Here is a 20,009-nt window from a genome sequence, read left to right as displayed (position 1 = left end):
CGTGAAAAAAAAAACTTCGTAAAATTTTCCAGTGTTGTTCTTTCTCTACGATTACGATTTTTCGGTGATTTCGGAGATTTTAGCAATCACTGACCACTTTGCTTACTTTTGCCATTATTTTTGGAGATAATTGGTACTGGAGATAAGAAAGACGAATCTTTTATGCTGGAAAATAAGGGACATCACCGAATATCACCAAAAGTTGCCAAAACGTAAGGGCAAAAAGTGATAAAAAATTACGTATGGGAGGGTAATGGGCTCTCTATATCTTGCCTAAATTCTATTGTCGGAAAAAAGATGACAAATACGGAGATCAATATTTAAATTTAAAGATAAATTATTTTAATGAAAAAGAAGTAATAAAAATCACCTTCATCTACATTTTTTTTATTAAGATTCAAATAAACTTTATTGAAAATACTGAAAAAAGGGAAAATTTTACAGAAAAATCGGAACTGACCATATTTCCTCGAGAACATAACAAGTACTTACACACATATTTGGGATACCGGGATACGGAAAATTGGGAAAAAATGTGATGCCAAAAGAAAGCAAAACTGCCAATCATTATTGAAAAAAAATCAACAAATAGTGGGAAATAAATCACTACTCTAAATCGCAGTGGATAGGATTGTATATAATTTATCCTCTTCAAACTTGAGCTAAAACTAACTTAAAAAAAATAAATAATAATAATTCGATTGATTTGTGTTTCTTTTGCCAAAATGTCCTTTAAAAAAAGAAAAGAAAATTAATTATTAATTTAGGTCGAAATCTTTTCTTGGGCCGTTTGAGTCTTAACTTGAAAAAAAATCATTAACATCAAACTTCATGTACCAGTGAAGAGAAGAAATTACTAGAAATTAATGTTTACATTTTTAATCATAACGTTTGTTAATAATTTTAATCCTTGATTTCAGTCAAGAGAACTAAAATTTAAGTTTAAAGTACGGTAAACAGCATGATATTAAAAAAGGGAAAAGTTGGGATGGCCACGGAGGCGAATTCATAGTTTTGCTGCCCTTTTACCACCAATTTACCCGACCGCTCATACAAGTCACTGTTTTGGTGACTCATATGCGTCCGTACTCTTTTGGTTATTCTCATGCTTGCACACGCTATCGGTCACTCTTTTGGTAGCTCACTGACCCGGTCCCTCGCTCTCTGGGCTCGATCTCGGATGTATGTGTGTGAGTGGTGGTACCAATTTCACCCCATCCTACTAATTTTCTTGGCCACTTGTTCCTCAAACTTGCCACACCTTCGAACTTCCGCCCTGCGTTATATTCCGCTAAGCACCTCTGTAAATACGCCCCTGGATGGCAAGAAATACGTGAAAATACGAAAATGTTACGGGTCGTATGGTCATGAAATTACTAAAGTTGGCGAGAATTGGCAAGCGGGTGACATCGCGTTGGCGCTGAAAAATTTACCAGAATCTCACGTGGTTTTAGTTTTTTTCCCTTCCCCGTACGAAATACATGCTGAAAATCTTCTCTGACACGAATTCGGTATCTTCCAGACTTGACCGTTACATACATTTCGAGAGCGGTGAGTTAATTAATTTTTCACACATTTTATTCTGATTTTTATAATTTTTGTTAATAACAAACACGGAAGAAAATTATTCGACATTATTTCTAAGCGAACAATATTATCATAATTATTAACACGAGCGTAAGCTGTAAACCGGTTACACTACTATAAAGCACACACACTATAAAAAAAACGAGTTTTGGTTTTTCTTTATAGTTTTCAACGATGGAGCTGGTACATTTAAGTTTTTGTGTGTGGTATGTTATTAAATCAAAAATAGTGTTGTACGCAAGGGAAAAAATCGGTTTGATGACAGGGCCCAAAACTATTGAAATTAAAATACGAAGAATATGGATATTTTTCTTTGAAGTATTTTTTTTTACTTTATGGTCAGTTTTTTTTTGGGAGGGGGAGGGGGTTGCTCCCTTCATGTTCCCTCATCGCCCACGGGTGCACTTCTGTGCTTGTTTGTCTCTTGTATCTTGCAGCAGGTCCCTTAGACGGACTGTTTCTCCCATATGCAAACAGAGCATGTGTTCAGGGTTCCACAAATTTTCAAAGCCCATCCGGATGCCAAAAACTGACATCTTTGGATATTTTAATTTTTTACAAAAAATATTGACAAATATTTTCAATTCTTAGTCGTCTTTGAGTGGGGGGATATGCCCTATATGTCCCCTCCACCCCTGTGAACGTTTCTGACTCATAGAATGCTGTATATAAAGGGACCCAAAAAGCCGTGTTTGGAAAGAGTCTGAACTTAGGAAGAACATGCCCTGTGCCTTAGCCTGGGACCTTTGGTGGGTCCCCATTCATGACTTTTCACAGCCCCTCCAACAGTGAGCTTATGGTACAAAAAAAAGAAAAAGAAAAAAATGGTAAGGATGATCCTACGTCCCCAGAGTGGAACCCTGCTTGAGCCCTATTCTCGGGGTATCATTAATATTTTAAACAGGTCAAATTTCAATGTCGCTTTGGTACGGCACCCGAGTTTGATTTGAAGAGGGGGGGGGGGGCTTCACGCATCTAAGGGCCCTATGTGACTGGGGTCATTGGTTAGAATAGGGCCGTAGCCGAAATTTTCTTTCTGGGGGGGGGGGCAGGAGACATCTGGTGTTTTCGTCGGAGGAGACCACCCAAACAGTGAACTTGACGATGTGATTTCATGTACAGACAGCAGCATTTTATTAATTTTCAGGGGGTGGGACCCCTTGGTCTCCTTCACTGGCTGAGACTTTTGAATAAATGTAGTTGCCACTTTGTGCAACTTTATACAGCCGTTTGCAATTGGATCCGAACTGCAGGGGTAGCTCTTGGGGTCGTGTGGCCGCACGGGGCGCCGCTCAATTAGGGGTGCCAAATGAAAGTTAAAAGGGCAAAAAACCCACAAAAAAGTGGTCGGGGTACCAAAAATAGGTCTCGTGAGGGCAGAAATTTTTTCTCGAGCCCTCCCTGGCAGTTAGCCTCGGGGCAAATTAACATCAGGGACTCGGATAACTAGATCAAGGAAGATTAACATTTGGAAGCTTGCGGAATTGTCCCCTGTATAGTTATGCCCCTTTTGTATAATTAGTTAACCGAAGTCGAAACAATGACTGTGGTACGACAAAATTAACAAGGCTAATTAAATTTCCCTCGAATGGTGTGCCTCTAAAATTTGCCACGAGGGAAGCCCAGTTCCATATCAACGCATGTTGCCCACCTAGGCATGGCCGGAGCCTCAAGTGGTAGTGGGGGGGAGGTTCATGATAGTAGGATCTAGTTAAAAAAATTTCGAGAGTAAGTATGCTAATTATTATCATTTTTCTGCCAGATAAGGGGCCCCCCAGAAAAATTTCGCCCGTGGGCCCATGGTGATCTTAAGCATAAGCGAGCAGAGCCGCAAGTAGGGGTGGAGCAGGTGGATCTGGTGTCCCGGACGCTGGACTAGAGAAAGCGACGAATTCGCCATTTAAGATTAATTCGCCTATTGAGAAGGGGGCGTTAAAATGCGTGCTTGGTGGCCCTGGCGTTGGAGCAATCCCTTCCTCGTTCAGTATAAATTTGTAAACCTTTAACTTGAATTACGTTCCTTCCGGCCCCCCCCCCCCGTATCTGCGCCATGGCCCTCACAAGCACGGGGCTGACAGGGCTCTAGTCTGGGGCCCGGGACAATTTTCATAATTTTTTCGCTTTTTCACGCTATAAATTCATCACAAAGGGGCCCGCAAAATATCCCAGCCTAGGGCCCTGCTCCAGGATGTGGGGGCCATGCCTAAGGGCCCTACTCCCGGATATGGGGGCCACTAAAATTGTATATGAACCATCAAAAGACAATGTCGCGGATCTGACAAAAGGAGCAAGAAGTATTACTTGGTGCTGTTAGATGGCAGCACATACTTAATATTAAAAAATCTCGGCTCGTAATTTCATAAGGAAAAGGGAGAAAGAATATATAGAGCTTTTTCGATTGGTATAAAGTGATTATTAAATTGACCGGATTTTTCGAGACATTCCCGTATTTTCACGTGATTCCGGGGCCGTCCCAACTTTTCTTGAAGAAATATACCGTTTCCTTTTCAGCTAAATTTAATGCACGGAGAAAAATAATGAAAAACACCTTCACAAAAATATCCGCACCCTGAATAGAAATTAATTAAAATCCGGAATTAACGAAGGGAAATAGTTTCTGGTGCAATAAGTGAAATAATTTTAGTGTTGATGAGAGAAAGATGTAATAAATAAATAAAGGAAATAATTTCACGCCCGGATGAAATTCAGAATTAATAAAAGAAATAATTTCAGATGTAATTTGAGATCAATGAAAGAAATAATTTCGGATGCAATGAATCGGTAATTTCAGATCAGTCGAAGAAATAACTAATGGAAGGAATAATTTCATTTGCAATGATTTGATAATTTCACATCAATCAAAGTAATAACTAATGAAAGAAATAATCCATAATAAAGAGAATAATCTGGATGAGATGAAGTGAATAATTTCAGAATAAATTAAATAATTTCTATACATGAATGAAGGAGAAATAATTTCAGAATAAAAGAAATAATTTAGAATGAATGAGAAATAGTTTTAGAATAAATGAAAGAAATAGTTTCGGAATAAATGAAAGAAATAATTTAAGGATTAATGAAAGAAATAGTTTCGGAATAAATGAAAGAAATAATTTAAGGATTAATGAAAGAAGTTATTTGAGAATGAATGCAAGAAATAATTTGAGAATGAATGAAAGAAATAATTTGAGAATGAATGCAAGAAATAATTTGAGAATGAATGCAAGAAATAATTTGAGAATGAATTTCAGAATTAATGAAAGAAATAATTTAAAGATAATAATATATAAATAATAAAAAGGAATAATTTCAGAATGAACGAATGAATGATTTTAGAATGAAGGAATGAAATGATTTTAGAATGAAGGAATGAAATGATTTTAGAATGAATGAATGAAATGATTTTAGAATGGAATCATGAAATGATTTTAGAATGGAATCATGAAATGATTTTAGAATGGAATCATGAAATGATTTTAGAATGGAATCATGAAATGATTCCAGAATGAATGAATGAAACAAATTCAGAATGAAAGAAAGAATTTAAAGATTAATGAAAGGAATGAATGAAAGAATTTAAAGATTTATGAAAAGAAATGATTTCAAAATGAATGAAAAACAATTTCGGAATGAATGAAATTCAGAATTAATGAAATAAATAAATTAAAGATTTATTAATGAAAACAGATTAATTTTTAAAGATTAATGAAAAGAACTCATTTCAGAATGAATACGAATACAAGACAGGCAAAATGCCCAACAAGGTGGCCGAGGAAAAAGATGCCCATAACATGAATGAAAGCCGATAGAATGATGCCCATGAAAATGAATGAATGAAATAGTTTCAGATTTAATGAAAGAATTTTTAGTTTTCTTGAATGGATGAATATTGAGCCGTTTGAAAGCAAGGGTTTCATCAACTTAATTTGAAAAAAAAATGAAAATTCAATTTGTAGAAATGGTGCCTCCAAAAAACGTGATGCTCATTGAATTAGATGATGGTGACACACGCGGTTGCTGTGCCTCATTCACCCGTGCAATTTCCTGGCCCGAAAAATTAACGAATTCGGTTAAAACGCAAACTTTCTTCCTAAATAACGTTAATAATCTATTTTATTATTATTATTTTTTTTTGTCTATTGAAGAAAAATGATGATAATCATTATCTTGAAGCGCTTGATATGCATGCGTGGTTCGGGGCAATTACAATAAGCTTCTTACGGCGCTGCGCACCAGGAAAAGCCCAGTTTTCGTGCGAAGTAGCGTATTTGGTAATCGCGTGCAGTCGCTTTGTGTGTCCGGAATCGAACTTTAAGATAATCGAATATTGGGTAAAAGCAGTAGTAATCTTCCGTTTAATTCGTTCAAAAGGGAAACCAGACCGTCTCGGTGTCACCGCCGATTTTCGTGCATACATGTTCATACGTGGTCCTCGGAGTCATACGATGTGGCCCGCGACCTCAAACCGAATTTTGTAAAAATGAACTGAGCGGCACATTCTGAGATCCCTTAAGTAACCCGCAGTCAGATCATTCAAGTGATCTACCTGTGTTGCTGTTCCAGATCACGTAAGTGGCGCGGACACATTCCCATTTCATTGCCGTAGATGACACATTCCCAGATCATTTAAATGATCTGCGGGGCTGTTCAAGCTCCCTTAAATGACTTACGGCGTAGTTCTAGATCACTTGAGCGGCCTGCGGACGCAGACCACTTAAGTGATTTTAGCACCCCCTTGCACTGTGACGCAGACCACTTAAGTGATCTGCGTCACATTGCAAGGGGGTGCTAAAATGCGTGCTTGTCCCGTCTTACCAAGCATCAAGGTGCGGCCCTGGATAGAAGTGAAACCAGGTTTGTCAACACATTAAATTTAATTTAAATTATTAAAAATTGAATTTAGAAATTTGAAATTCAATTTTTAATAAATAAGGAGTCAACAAAATCAATCTTATCTTTTTCAAACCTTCTCCCCTTAAACTTGACCTACTTTATCTAATTGACCCCTAAAACCTTAAGATACCGTCTACCCCGTACAATTCTAACGAGTTTGGCGTTATGTTGTCATAATTGAACCCGATGTTAATCCCACGTGTGGCAGATTTGTTCACTAAAAATTTGTGGGGAGACATTTCTAAAAATAATCGGGGTTGGCTCTAAATCAGAGGTGGTGTGGGGGGCTTTAATATAGGAGTGAAGTATTAGAGGAAAAAAATAGAAAATTTTTTTTTTCCGTTATAACAGCACAGCCAATTAGGAGCTGGCACTGTGACGTGACGAATTTTTCGTTCGCGTGCGAAATATATACCGTATTTAGGCTACTCGTGTATAAGCAGAGTTTTTTTGTGGAAAAATTCGTTCCTCAAGTAGGGGGGTTGGCTTATACTCGGGTCGTCAGTTTTTCATGAAAAAATATCGATCCCCGCAATCAGTAGTCATTTTTGTAGCAGTGTTTGAGAAACCGGCATTATTGGTATGGGATATGTTCAAACATCGCAGAACCGATAATGTCAAAGCCGAGGCAAAGAAATCGAAAACATCATTGGCTTTGATACCAGGTAGGCTAACGTCGATTGTGCAGCCTTTAGATGTGAGCCTCTCAAAGACTGAGGAATTTGGATCGAATGGATGAGTTCCGATGATAAAGAAACTACAAAAAGTGGTGCCTGGAAGAAACCTGACATTGGCCATGAGGCGTGGAATTCTGTTTCCGTTGAAATTATCCGATCCTTCAAAAAGTGTTGCATCAGCAATGCGATGGACGGAACTGAAGATGGTATCCTCTTCAAAAGTGACAATGAGAAAGTTGTTGCCCTGTTTCTCCTGATGCCAAAAAAAAAAAAAAAACCTTGTTTCCAAGTTCAATATTCACTGAGAAAAGTTGGGGAAAAAATAGTATAAACTATAAATGCTGGTAAAACACGTTTTACCCCCTAACATCTCCGTTTTTTGAATTCAAATATCGTTCTCATGCCAAGTGTGTGTGTGCAAATTTCCAAACGTAGGAAATAAACGTTTGAATGTTTACTATATCCATGTTACTTTATGAGTGTTATTTTCCTAAAATGTTTAGTAACATGCGTTTCAATAAGGGTTAAACATTCGATTTTCTGGCAAAACTTCGATACCAAAACAAGTGATCCAACCAGCTGATAAACAAAAGAAAAAATTTGCATATTCGTGGTTCTGACACGAGGGGGAACCAGTGAATATTGCACTTAGAAACGTGGATTTCTTATTATCAGGAGAGACAGGGAAACAACTTTCTCATTGAATTTGAGCGCAGGGTGTGTCTGCATAATTTTTTTTTTTATTATGCATACGTCATCAAGTGAATGACGTATCCGAGTGCTACATATGGTTGGATACTTTTACTAATTAGAAGTTTGCCTCTAGGATCGCCAGTAAAACACGGTGCGTTCTGGTAGCTATACACCCTGTATATAAATTGGGGGCATCCTGAACATTTTTGATGCTCTGAAATTGCCAAAACACGTATGGTGAGGGCGGCCCTGGGTAATGCAAATCTCATACAAAACCAACATCGAATTTCTGTATAAAAAAAGTTGCGATCGTGGGAAGACAATTTTCGTTATAACGAAACATTCGTGTGGTGTGCAAAATGCGAAATCGATATACTCACTTGAAAACACTCACGGGATGTGTCTCCGAACACAACCTACTCTATAACACATTTTTCTCAAATCAATTCTAAAATTAAACAATATTATCCATACAAACACTAACACCATATATTTCGGTGCCCTCTGATCACAAATCAAACTAATTATCCCATCCATTTCAGCAAGCAAAGAGATGACACGGCGTGAGATTAAGAGACCACTTTTTTTTTTTCTTTTTAAATCTCTAATCAGGACATGTACCTTACTGTTAAAAGTACTTAAAAAAACACGAAACTAATGATCACAAAATGTTGTGCGTACAACAAATTAGCACGATTAGATAGAGACAGACCATTGATGAAATGGCGTGTTTACAACTCAGAAACTCTCGCTTCAGTTAATCGGTGGAAAAAAACTCATTATATCGAGAGAAAATATGTCTTTTTCTCGGGTTCGAACCCGCGAGTTGAACGATCGCCGAGCAATAGTCTGATTTTCAGCTTCACTTGTTTTTTCTCTTTTATATATATATAAATTATTGTTATTCTTTCCTCGTTTTTCTGAGCATGTTCTACTTTTTTCTGCCCATTCAACACAACAGCGAGTGAGATTCGGCACAGTTATGTCAATCCACCAATGAAATTTATTAAAAAAAACGCAAAGAAAGGAAGCCCCCGATTGTGACGCCGTAATAAAACGGTTTCCATCATTGCCTCCCATTCGACAGCATACGAACGAGAGCCTCGAAGGTGAATCCTCGTCATTTTTCTTTTGCCTCCTCGTCTTTTACCTTAGGGAACTCGTTCGCTTCCTTCATAATAAAACTTGGTTGCGCGGACATAACGCTGTTTTGCGGAATCAAGACTTTGTGGAAGTGGTGGAGACACGCACCGTACGATCGCAGTTGACAGTAAGGATCATTATTATTATTACCTACAATTTTTTTCAGTGATGATAATTCATGGATATTTCAATAATTTTATCCGATACGCGATATTTTTGTGTTGTTAATAGTGTTCTAGTTTGAGGCTGGGTGGAGTTTATGGAGTTTCTCCTCCAGTGGTTTTCGCCATCGGATATTTAAAGAGTGGAAAATCAAGTGTAATTGCAGCGTCTAGGTGATAACAGCCATAGTAGGTGATTAAAAGTAGCCGTGAAGATATATGAAACTGCTGAAGCACTGTGGGGGGAAAAATAGCTTTTTTTTTTAGGTTAAAACCCTATTGTAATGGATTCTTTCATGTTCCCTTGTGCCAATATAAATTGTCAAAATGAACTCTGCGGATTCTCATCAGGGCCGTCTTAAGAGCATCATGGGTCTCGGGCCAAGGGATTTTTGACGCCGGCAAATTCTCGAAAATTTCAACCAGATCTCATTTTTGTGAGGCCCTTTTTCTCTTGAGGCCCCCGAGCAGTGCCCGGGTGGGCCCATTCCTTAAGACGGCACTGATTCTCATCCCCTAGGCCAATAAATGGTCAAAATAAACTCTGTGGATTTTCATCCCCTGGGCCCAACTACCAATAAATTGTACTCCACTGATCACCCATCCCGTGAGCAAATAAATTGTACTTCACTGATCACCCATCCCGTGAGCAAATAAATTGTACTTCACTGATCACCCATCCCGTGAGCAAATAAATTGTACTTCACTGATCCCCATCCCTTGAGCTAATAAATTGTACTCCATGGATTCCCATTCCTCCCAGTAAATTTCAAAATAAATTGGACACTGGTCACCATCGCCAATGAATTGTTCTCACGGATTCTGTTCAGGGGACACTGTGACAATAACGTGATAGTAAAAATGGAATCTGGACGAAATTCTTTTCTTTCGCTTGAAATTAATGTTTCAATTTCTGTATCTATCTGGATATTAGTTCGTTTTTTTCAAACCTTTCTCACACATGGGTTCCCCTTTGGACCACATCTTTTTATTTAGTGAGGCCTTTATCCAGGAACCACCTCCACTTTCATGCAGGGGAAAGAGAGGGCCTTTTTACTTATTAAATTGATTTTTAAGTAAATTTACGAAAGACCTTTTTGAATGAAATTTTTGTTCATCTCGGACGCCTGAGCTAGAATCGAATGAAAGCTTCCTGTTGAAGTTCTATACTGGGCAGTCACATCATGGGTTCCCGGAAAAAGTGATGTTCTGGGACCCTGTACTTAGTGGAAACTTTTATTTTTACTTGCGCTAAAAAAATCATAGTATCGGATCTCCTCATATAGGTGGTGGGGAGGTCTTTTGGAGAGGACTTGAGTCACCCGGTTTCAGTTTTCTGCAGTTTTCCGACTTCGAGGCGCGAATGCACCGGTCTCATTTGAGTCTTTCCGCAGAGAGCAGACAGACCTTGAACATGATAATTGTATTACGTCTAAATTCAATCGCATGAACCACGTATCAATTTCTGATTACATGATACTAAATCCAGAAAGAATTCCAGCAGGCATTTGAAACGAACTCAACTGGAAAAGAACCACTTCGATAACTGAGTACAAAATCGGATACAGGATCCCCCTCCCCAACCAGGTGGGAATCCAGGGAGAGATGTCAGGAGGGGGCGACTCATTGTTTTGTTTTGTTTCGTTTGATAGTCCCGTATTTTGTGAGACGGACCAATTATTCGGCTCATGACAAGGATCATGTGGATCCCCGTCTGCTACCCACCTAATATCTCCTATGGCTGAGCGGTCAACACACCAGCTTGCGGGGGGTATGATTTGTTTGTCCAGATGTTGGGCATCCGCTTTAAATTGTTGGTACCATCTCTTCCACAAGTCCTCCCCTAAAATTTATTAGCTTCAACCCAAAGCGAGCCTCCCCACCAGCCTCTACCATTAAAACCTTCAGCGCGGTTTTACATAACCATAAATTGAAGCATCTACCGTTTTCGTTGCAAATATGGAATGAACAGGTGGCACACTAGCAAAAACACGGAACAAGCACAACTCTGACAATATAACTATTAGGTGCCACACATACTCGGGGGCAGACATGCCACCATGTACCGATTCGTTAGAAATTCTAGAGTAATATGTATGAGGTTCATGTAGGTTAAATAGTAGTCATGGCCGCGGATGGTCCTATGCAGTGCTCGCCAATATGCATCAAAATTCAATTTTACTCCAAATTTCATTGAAGAATGAAAATACTCCATATTTTTAGATTGTTTTTAACCCGTTCGCTTATAAGCTATTGGCAAGAAATTCGTATCTCTATTTGACGAATCGGTGATAAATATGGCAACTTTGTCCTAATCGCACGTTAGAAAAAGGAAACAAAAGGAAGGAATAAAAAAGAAAAGAAAACTAAGTTGAATAGAGTAGGTACGAAGTAGATGTCTCTTTTCACCTGTTCTCTTCCACTCTTATATGAGCGGTTATAACAAAGCTTCGCAATCATGAGGGGGAAAGAAAACAGTGAACTTGTTGAATTTGTTCTACTATCATTTGGACGAAATATTACGTCCTTGATCGTAAAGTGGTTAATGGTTATTTCATGATTTTTTTTTTTTTCAAGCTACCCTTAGTTATGGAAAGGAGTGAAAAAAAAGGCAATTTTTTCGGAGAGCACTGGTTCAATGGGCAGTTGTGCTGAATTTATATTTCACTTCAAAGCTTTATTTCTTCACTTGTTTTTAATTCACTGCTCTGTGGCTCCTTCAACCACCTGTCATGGTTCCCTTTAACTTGATTTTTCACTTTTACTCCCCCCCCCCCCCAAGAATATTATCACAAGGACGCCATGTGGCTCCAGGTTGAAAACCACTATCGAAAAAATGGTCATGTAGCTGTTTTATGTTGCAAATACACTGACTACCGAAAGTTAAGAACGCGACGGCTCACACAATATAAGGTCATTCAAGTATTAGGTCAGCATCGGGGGGGGGGCGTTTCGGATTTGTTGACTTTTGATGGGAAGGGGGGGTTTAAAGGTTGTTTACGTCATCAACCACCCCTTTTTGAAGATATGAAATATTCTAAGCTGCTGACGTGGGGGGGGGGGGGGGAGGGGTCAAAAATGGCTGAAAATCTGCTTGCGTAATACTTGAATGGCCTCTAACACCATTTTTATCTTGCCCTTATGGATTGGGCGATTAGTAGAACATAAACAGGTGGTACTCGGGTTAACAATCTTTTCATGTGGAGCCTTTATAAAGTCAGATATTGTTTTACCAAGACTGATGTTGCAACCACGGATGCGAGTAATAATTGTGGAGGTCCAGGTACGGCTCGAGAAAAAAATCTCGCCTATTTCTGGCGCTCCCTCCTAGAGCGCAACCCGTGTTGCCGCATGGCCCAAGAGTCACTCCTGTGGAGGTTTGTTGTCTATTCTGCTCTGCTACTATAGCAAACTATAGCAATAAAAACCGATCATCAGAGGGAAGGGGAAATGATAACCCCTGGTCGACCGAACACTGGTATCCGGATAACTACTGAACCTCGCGGATTCCTCTGCGGAACTTCTAATGAATTGGCACGTGTTGGAATGTGTATGTGTAGCGAATTTGACGTAAAGTTGTGTGTAATGCTTGTGTGTAGTGCTTCCATCTGGCATCAATTTTTCTAACTATATGTGCAGTGTAATGATTGAATAATTGTATCGTTGTGTGCCTGTTGCTCTTTGTGGCGACTGTTTTCAACGTGGGTATCTGGAAAACTGTATGACTGATTTAGAATTGTTCCTATAATCGATAAATTGCTATAGTAGTCAAGCGGAATGGACGAGCGACCGCCACAGGGTCGCTCTTGGCCCGTGAGGCCACACGGGGCGCCACTCTAGGAGGGAGTGCCAGAAATGGGTACCACACGAGATTTTTCTAACCGCCACAATTGTAATATCCGTGGTGGCAGCATTACTTGGTAAGACAGTAATTTCGATTTCCCGGGGCTATTGTCGGCGAATTGAATTGGTAAGACAGTATCCGCCAGTATTGTTCGCCGAAGACTCCAAATTAAAAGACTACGCCCGAGTGCTACCTTTTTGTGTTCTACTAATCGTCCAATCCGTAGGGGCAAATTTAGAGTGGTGTCGTTATGTTGAGGGAGCTGTCGCGTGCTCAACTTTTGGAAGCCAGTCTAGAATTATGGCGTTTTCTCTCGGTGAGTCACATAAGTGTGGGTCGACCAGGATCTGAAACGAAACCACAAATAGCAACCAACGTTTTCTTACACAACCGACCACGTTGTGTGCCGTTGAACTGGACTTGTCACGTTCATTGACCTGGTTTAGCACTTTATCGTTTCCATTTGTGTTTTTCTTTTTTTTTCGGCAGCGGTGGTGGCTCGAATTTGCATATTATGTCTTCTGTGATTATGGAGCGACCTCATCGCAAAGAAAAGAAACTACTTAACCTGGCGGCGGATGGGCATTTCTCTCTCCTTTTTTGTTTTATTCTATTTTATAACCGCATAATCGTGTTGCGTCGCTTGAATAACCCAGACGGGAAGTTGATACGTACGCCATCTATTTCTTTTTTTTCCATTTCGTAGGAAAAAGATGTTTTTCTTATGTTTGTTACACTGGCACAATTTTGTCCTCTAAATCTTTTTTTAAAATTTGGGACATCACCACCAATCATATCTCCTCCGAATGGAAGGTCAAGTCCAACCCCGACGATGAGTTTTTTCTTTTTCGGTTGTTCTGGTTCTTCGAACGATTTATATGCGTTGAGGTAATCTTATAATTGCTTGTATTCGGGTCAAAAGTAAGAAAGATGGCCGCTATTTCCAACAGGAAAGCTTTCGTTTATTTGCGGGATTAATACTGAGTATCAAAAGAACTGATCTAGCGTGTCAATGAGGTTTTTTTTTAAATTTATTTAGATCATAATTTACAGAATCGTGAAATGCGCTGGAGTTTGCCGAGTGTGGTACGAAAGATCGCGGTGACTATATTTTGCCACGTGGACAGAGAGAGAGAGAGAGAGAGAGAGAGAGAGAGAGAGAGAGAGGTCAAGATCCATTGAGGGATTCCAAGACTCTAGGACCCAAATACACCATTAAAAACAACCCTTGAGGGCTACATGTCATATATGGATGTGGAAATTAATTTATACTCTCGACAGTATCAGTGTGGAAAATTCGCCGACAAGCAATTCAAATATCACTTTAGTCCCACCGTTCATGACTGAACCTAACGGCTTTCTTTCCTCGAATACACCACCTTGTGCTAAAGCCCGCTAGGACTCCTCCCCTGCAAGTATACCTGCGTCTCTAAGTCAATCCCATACTCACTGTCACGCTTTTAATCATTCACATGCTTGAACACTATTTTGGTCACTCTGACACGTTCACACATGCTGTCATTTTTTTTGGTCATTCACGTGCTTGCACGCGCTCTAGGTTACTGACCTGGTCCCTCGCTCTGCAGGGACACAATGCAGGTACCACATCGATAACTCCTTTGTTTATTCATACGCTTGCTCACGCTGTCTCGGCAGAGGCGGATTTATATACGGTTATAGAAATTTTGCGGCCCTTCTCCCATTTCATTATTTTTTTGGCAAATCATTCCTCAAATTTGCCACCCCTCTGAAATTGCCGCCACGGGCTATCGCTCTTCTAGGCCGCCATAAATACTCCACTGGATGGTACAGTATTTCTTACCATGTTTTTGCCCGTGGTGCCACTGTCCTACCCCTCCCATCCAGGAGATACTTTCTACTTATTGAATTTATTTTATTTCAGTGAATTTAAAATGGTTTTTTTAATACGGGTTGGTCTCCGAACCCGCTGGTTAGTGTTTGCTGAACTTCCCCCCCCCCTCTTCTCCAGATTCTATTCGGTGCCAGCAAAGTGATGCTCTTGGAGCGGGTATACTTAGCTGGAAGAAGCTGCTTATATATTTACGTACTCGATAATCATAGCACTGGATCCTATATAGGGCCTTATAACAGGGTGGCTCCTGATGGGGGCCCATGCTTTAGTGGGGGGGGGGGGCTGTGTTTGTTATCTTAGCCATCAGCCACAGCCATAATTTTTTCACCGCGCTCCACCACCTACCATAACTCCCCCTTCACTTGATTTTCACCCGTGGACCCCCTCTTTGAATATCCCAGAATCATTATTGGGGGGGGGGGGCATTTGGCCTCCAATTAAGACCCACTGGGTTGGCACCCCCACCTTTTCGATGGTCTGTAAATAAACATAGGATAGTCATTTCAGATAGGCTCCAAATTTTCAAGCCTGACGTAATAATTCCTTATGTCCACATAATTGCTTGTGTCCATTTTGTTTGGGAGGGGGAGATATCTATTTTATGGTAATGTGTGGATAATATATGTTGAACAGAAATAATGTCGATTTTTTGGTAGATAGAAAACGTCTTCCTGCTAATTGCAATTGTCTGTGTTGCAGGACAGAGTGCTACAAACGATGATGAAGGTCTTGATCTTCGTTGCGTTCCTGTGTGCTCTGGCAACAGCGGATGTGAAGCCTCCAAACACGACCGAGCCGATCAAACCGAAACCAGTGATGGGAGACACCGGTGACGCTGCAGACAGTAGCAGCGCTAGCATTGAAGGAGGCTCGTCTGAAGAGTATAGGCAGCTGGAGCCCGACGAGGTCAAAGGATTGCTCCTCAAGGTCATCGACGACTACGTCGACAAGGATAAGGACGCTTCCGTGACGGCCCAGGAACTACAGGATTGGTTGAAGGTCCTGCAGGAGAAGGTCATCCAGGACAACATAGAGAGGCAGTGGGCGTATTACTATCCCGAGGCCGAAGAGGCAGACTCGCTGTCCTGGAAGGCCTACTACCCGGAGAAGAAAGACGTCATCACGTGGGAGAGGTACAAGAACATGACTTATCCCGACGAAGGTAAGCTTCCCGTAAGCGACACGACTTGTGAGAGATTGTCTAATGCACAAACTTTAGGCTACTTCGGCCCAAGTAACCCCGACTGTTTTTGGGCTACGATAGCTGGCCCAAAAACATTAGGCAAAATATGGGGTGTGTGTAGGTACTAGGATGAAACTTTTTGACACACACACACACACAATGTTTCAAGTGTTCTGTTTTTCGGGAGCCGAGAAGAAAAAAACTTCCACCGCTATTTTTTTTTTTCATTATTTTTTGAGGACACCTTAGGTCCCTTTCCTTAATCCTTACAGTGGCAATCCCGAGATATCTCGTCAAACTTGGTTTGCTTTATTTCGGTCACCCCGAAATATCTGATTTTTTTAAATTAAGCTTTTATTTCCAATGTGGGAGTTATAATGCGGATCAGGAAAATCTCAAAAACCACTTGAAGGATTATTAGAAACATTATTTTTTTGGTTCAGGAGATAAGGGCTGTCTTAAGAGCATCGTAGGCCCCAGGGCCAAGTGGTTTCTAGGAGCCCTACCTGGCAAATTCTCGAAAAATTCAATTTCTTCTAACTTTTATGAGGCCCCCGGGTGAGCCCATGAGTTAAGACGGCACCGCAGGAGTACAACTTTCTAATTTGGTTTTTGAGCACATGTCACTATAAAGTCGATTTTTATTTTAAATATTTCAATAACTGTACAGTGCCTTGCAATATGAATGACGTATCTGAAGTCTACACTTCAATTAGAAAAAATATCCAAATAAAAGTGTAACTCTAATATCAACTGTTTTCCAGTAATTTGCGGCAAGGACTTTCCTATGCACCCTATATATATATAACGAAACTCCCTATCTCAAGTGAATACGCCTGCAGGTTTTGTTGGTTAGGAACCACGCACTACGTTGTAACTGCATTCATACCGATCATTTCGCAAATGAGATTATCAACACTTCAAGTTACAAATACACGTATAATCCCCCTGCATTAAAGCGAGAAAAACAAGATATGAAAACGCAAACTCAATTGCCTGTGACTAAGACTATCGATGCTATGCTGCTCCACATTTGGTGGTTTTTTTTCTGATAATCCTGTATTAAGATCCCGGAATCTTCAATGACTGCTTTGAGATTTCAATTTGAATCCGCTGTGAACAATAAACCAGGTACAGTTTGGTTCAATGTGTGTGGATGTCGCTAGCAATCGGGGCCTGTTCCTCATAGGTTTGGACCCTGGGAAAACTTACCCATGCGCGGATCCGGGGAGGGGAAGGGGGGGGGGGGGGTGTGCGGCGATGGTGCAATCGCCTCTCCAAAGAGCCAAAAACGAGGAAAATTTATCTGTCCCGTAAAATACGGGATGATTAACGTACCCGATGTCTGCCTCCACTCAATTTGGAGCAGAGGCAAAAAATCTGCGTCTGCTCCATTCGAAGCTAAAGATGTCTGCCTACAGTTCATTCGCAGCTGATATTATACCTCGTACAGGGTGGTTTCTGGTAACTATCGACTGCTCAGTAATTACGATTTCTTGTGAAAACAAATAAGGAAAAGTGTTTTCAGTTTTTGATTTTGACCAATAATTAAGGAGTTATTACGCTTCAAAAATTTATTACGTTTCTTTATAATCCTGCCAAATTCTCCGAACGTGCACCAAACGTATTACTTGGTATTTTTGAAGATAATGGAGAAAGCAAAAGCCAGTTTTTTTCCATCTATAGTGTGTTACAAATACACTTTACAAATTTTTATGCGGCTTGTTTTTTACGGGTTCATCCAGGATATATATAAATAATAAAAAAAATTAACGCAGGTGGGAGGCATTTTTTTAAATATTTTGAATTCTCAGATTTTTGAAACTTATACATTTTTTTCACAATTTAAAACTTCACAAAATTCTAACGAATGACCAAATACTGAAGTTCATTTTACTAACACACACATGTCGTATAAATATTCTTACAAAATTTCAGAATTTTTGGCGTAGTATTTTAATCTTAAAACACAAACTGCAATCTGTTCTTTTTTGTCCATGTTTACACTGCAATTAAATTAATACTTATTGCTACTTATTTCTCATTTTTTGAGAAAGCAAATAACGCGATTGGCACGAAATTTGTTGAATTTGGTTTTCAATCGAATTAAATATTTTTTAAAGTCGTGTTTGAAAAACGGGTCGATTGACCAACATGCGATCCAATTCGAAAGACCGTGAAAAAAAGCAATCGCGCAGTAAACACTATGCACCTTCCCTCAAAAGATTTCACTTATCAGTGAAAGAGAACAAATTACCACATTACACATAATTTACATTGATTGATAGATGTAATAATAAAATTTGTGCCGTTTAATTGCAGCCCTGTCTGACGACGCGCCTGAGACTGACGAGATAAAAGAGATCAAGAGCATGATTCAGAGGGCCGAGAGAAGATGGAAAAACGCCGATGCTGACGGAGATGGAAACCTCTCCAAGGAAGAGCTCAGGGATTACATCCACCCTGAGGAATCCCAGAAGTCTGCCGGAGTAGTCGTCCTCGAGGCCATGGAAGACATGGATTTGGACAAGAACGGCGAAGTGTCCATGGAAGAGTACATGACCCACTTGCAGAAGGTTAGACGACTTTCGAATTTTTTAACAATGGTTGATGCGAAGATGAATTCAGGAAAGAGGCTTCAACTGCCTTTACGTGCATTAATTTATTAATCGGACCTACGCCCTCTTGCATCCCGATTAGGTCGGGCTGTCTATGTATTGGCCCGTTCAGCGCACGCAAGCTCCTAGGAGGAAGGCTTGTTGCTTTTTGTAGCGTGCTCACCCGGCATGAAAGAGGGCGTAGGTAAAGGCAGTTGAATCTTTCCGGAATTCATCTTCGCATCAGCCAGATGTCACTCTCCGCTATTCATAAGAAGGGTTTTTAACATCTTCAGATTGACGTCATTCATCGATCACTTTTTTTGAACGTTGAATCTGTGTCCTTTGTCAAAAAGTTACCTTCAGCACTACAATTTTTGTTTTATAGGTATCTGGCCCGGAAAAGGACGATCCTAATTGGGCGGCCGCTCAACAGGACCACTTCAAGAGCTACCTGGACAAAGACAAGGACGGCAGCCTGAGCGAGTCGGAGATGCGTGAGTGGGTCGTTCCGTCCTACGACAGGAGCGAGGCTGAGGCCTGGAGACTGATCTCGATCGCGGATGCCGACCAGGACAGCACACTCAGCAGGGACGACATCGCCAACTTTCACGAGTATTTCCTGACGCTGTTGCCTCCCGAATACTGGGTACAGGAAGACCCCACGGAATCGTCCCGGCACGACGAGTTTTAAAAATCCACCTGAAGACAGACCATCGTGTATAGAACGAGAATACTTTTTTGTATAAAAAGTATTATATATAAATAAGGGAGAAAGGAGCGTGTGTTCATCCAGTGATTTTATGTGTTGATCAGAAAGATGTGTGTTAAGTGTTTCGTGTAAATAAAGAGCTCTTATTTAAAAATGTTGGATTGTTTTATTGTTCATACGGGAATATTCATCACGAACAATTTCTAGAAAAAGCCATCGAAGATGTCGAACGCGGTGCGCTTGAGAAGAGTAAAATCTGCCCCAAGATGCAGATATGTGCAACACGCCCAACTCATAGGACTAGTCTCCTTTAAATATTTCATTGCACAATTGACGGAACAGACCCTTAATACAGTACCTACAAGGGAATCTAACCATCTCCAGGGTGATATTTAGGAAGGAGCTGCATAAACTCGTAGGACCGTCCCGTATTTTACGGGAGAAACTATTTTTTCCCATATTTGTCGTTACATTACCCTTTTCTCCCAATCCAGATGATGAATGTGCATGTCCTTGGGGAAAATGACGTTTGAATGTTTACTCTATGGAAGTTATCTTGCTAAAATGTTTTGTAAAATGTGTTTCAATATTCGCATTTCAGGAAAAACTTACCAAAATAAATTATCCAACGAGCTGTGAGATAAAA

At 40.2% G+C, this 20,009-nt stretch overlaps 1 protein-coding gene across 2 annotated transcripts; it reads left to right on the top strand.

The window, feature by feature from the left end:
* Window positions 1–1,462: 1,462 nt before the first annotated feature.
* On the top strand, window positions 1,463–19,517 carry LOC149070967 (calumenin-A-like). 2 transcript variants are annotated; one of them, XM_089248575.1, is made up of 4 exons: window positions 1,463–1,551; window positions 15,571–16,033; window positions 18,377–18,630; window positions 19,040–19,517. In XM_089248575.1, exons 2-4 carry the CDS (start codon window positions 15,589–15,591, stop codon window positions 19,343–19,345), a joined length of 1,005 nt encoding a protein of 334 aa, XP_089104701.1. In that variant the 5' UTR covers window positions 1,463–1,551; window positions 15,571–15,588; the 3' UTR covers window positions 19,346–19,517. The 2 variants fall into 2 exon arrangements, with proteins under 2 accessions (XP_089104701.1, XP_089104702.1); XM_089248576.1 differs by lacking the exon at window positions 1,463–1,551 and adding an exon at window positions 8,915–9,120.
* Window positions 19,518–20,009: the final 492 nt, after the last annotated feature.

Source organism: Pholcus phalangioides, unplaced genomic scaffold (genome assembly GCF_987345545.1).
Source record: "Pholcus phalangioides strain wild (caught in Gottingen) unplaced genomic scaffold, Ppha-v1.0 ptg000020l_1, whole genome shotgun sequence".
Classification (NCBI taxonomy): domain Eukaryota; kingdom Metazoa; phylum Arthropoda; class Arachnida; order Araneae; family Pholcidae; genus Pholcus; species Pholcus phalangioides.
Note: the sequence above shows the minus strand (reverse complement) of the source record. Positions and strands in the feature narration are given on the sequence as shown.

Excerpts from the sequence above, each read along its gene's own strand:
- LOC149070967 (XM_089248575.1), top strand. The coding sequence starts at position 15,589 with ATGATGAAGGTCTTGATCTTCGTTGCGTTCCTGTGTGCTCTGGCAACA. Across the intron at positions 16,034-18,376 it reads CATGACTTATCCCGACGAAG|CCCTGTCTGACGACGCGCCT; the intron begins GTAAGCTTCCCG and ends GTTTAATTGCAG. Across the intron at positions 18,631-19,039 it reads ACATGACCCACTTGCAGAAG|GTATCTGGCCCGGAAAAGGA; the intron begins GTTAGACGACTT and ends TTTGTTTTATAG.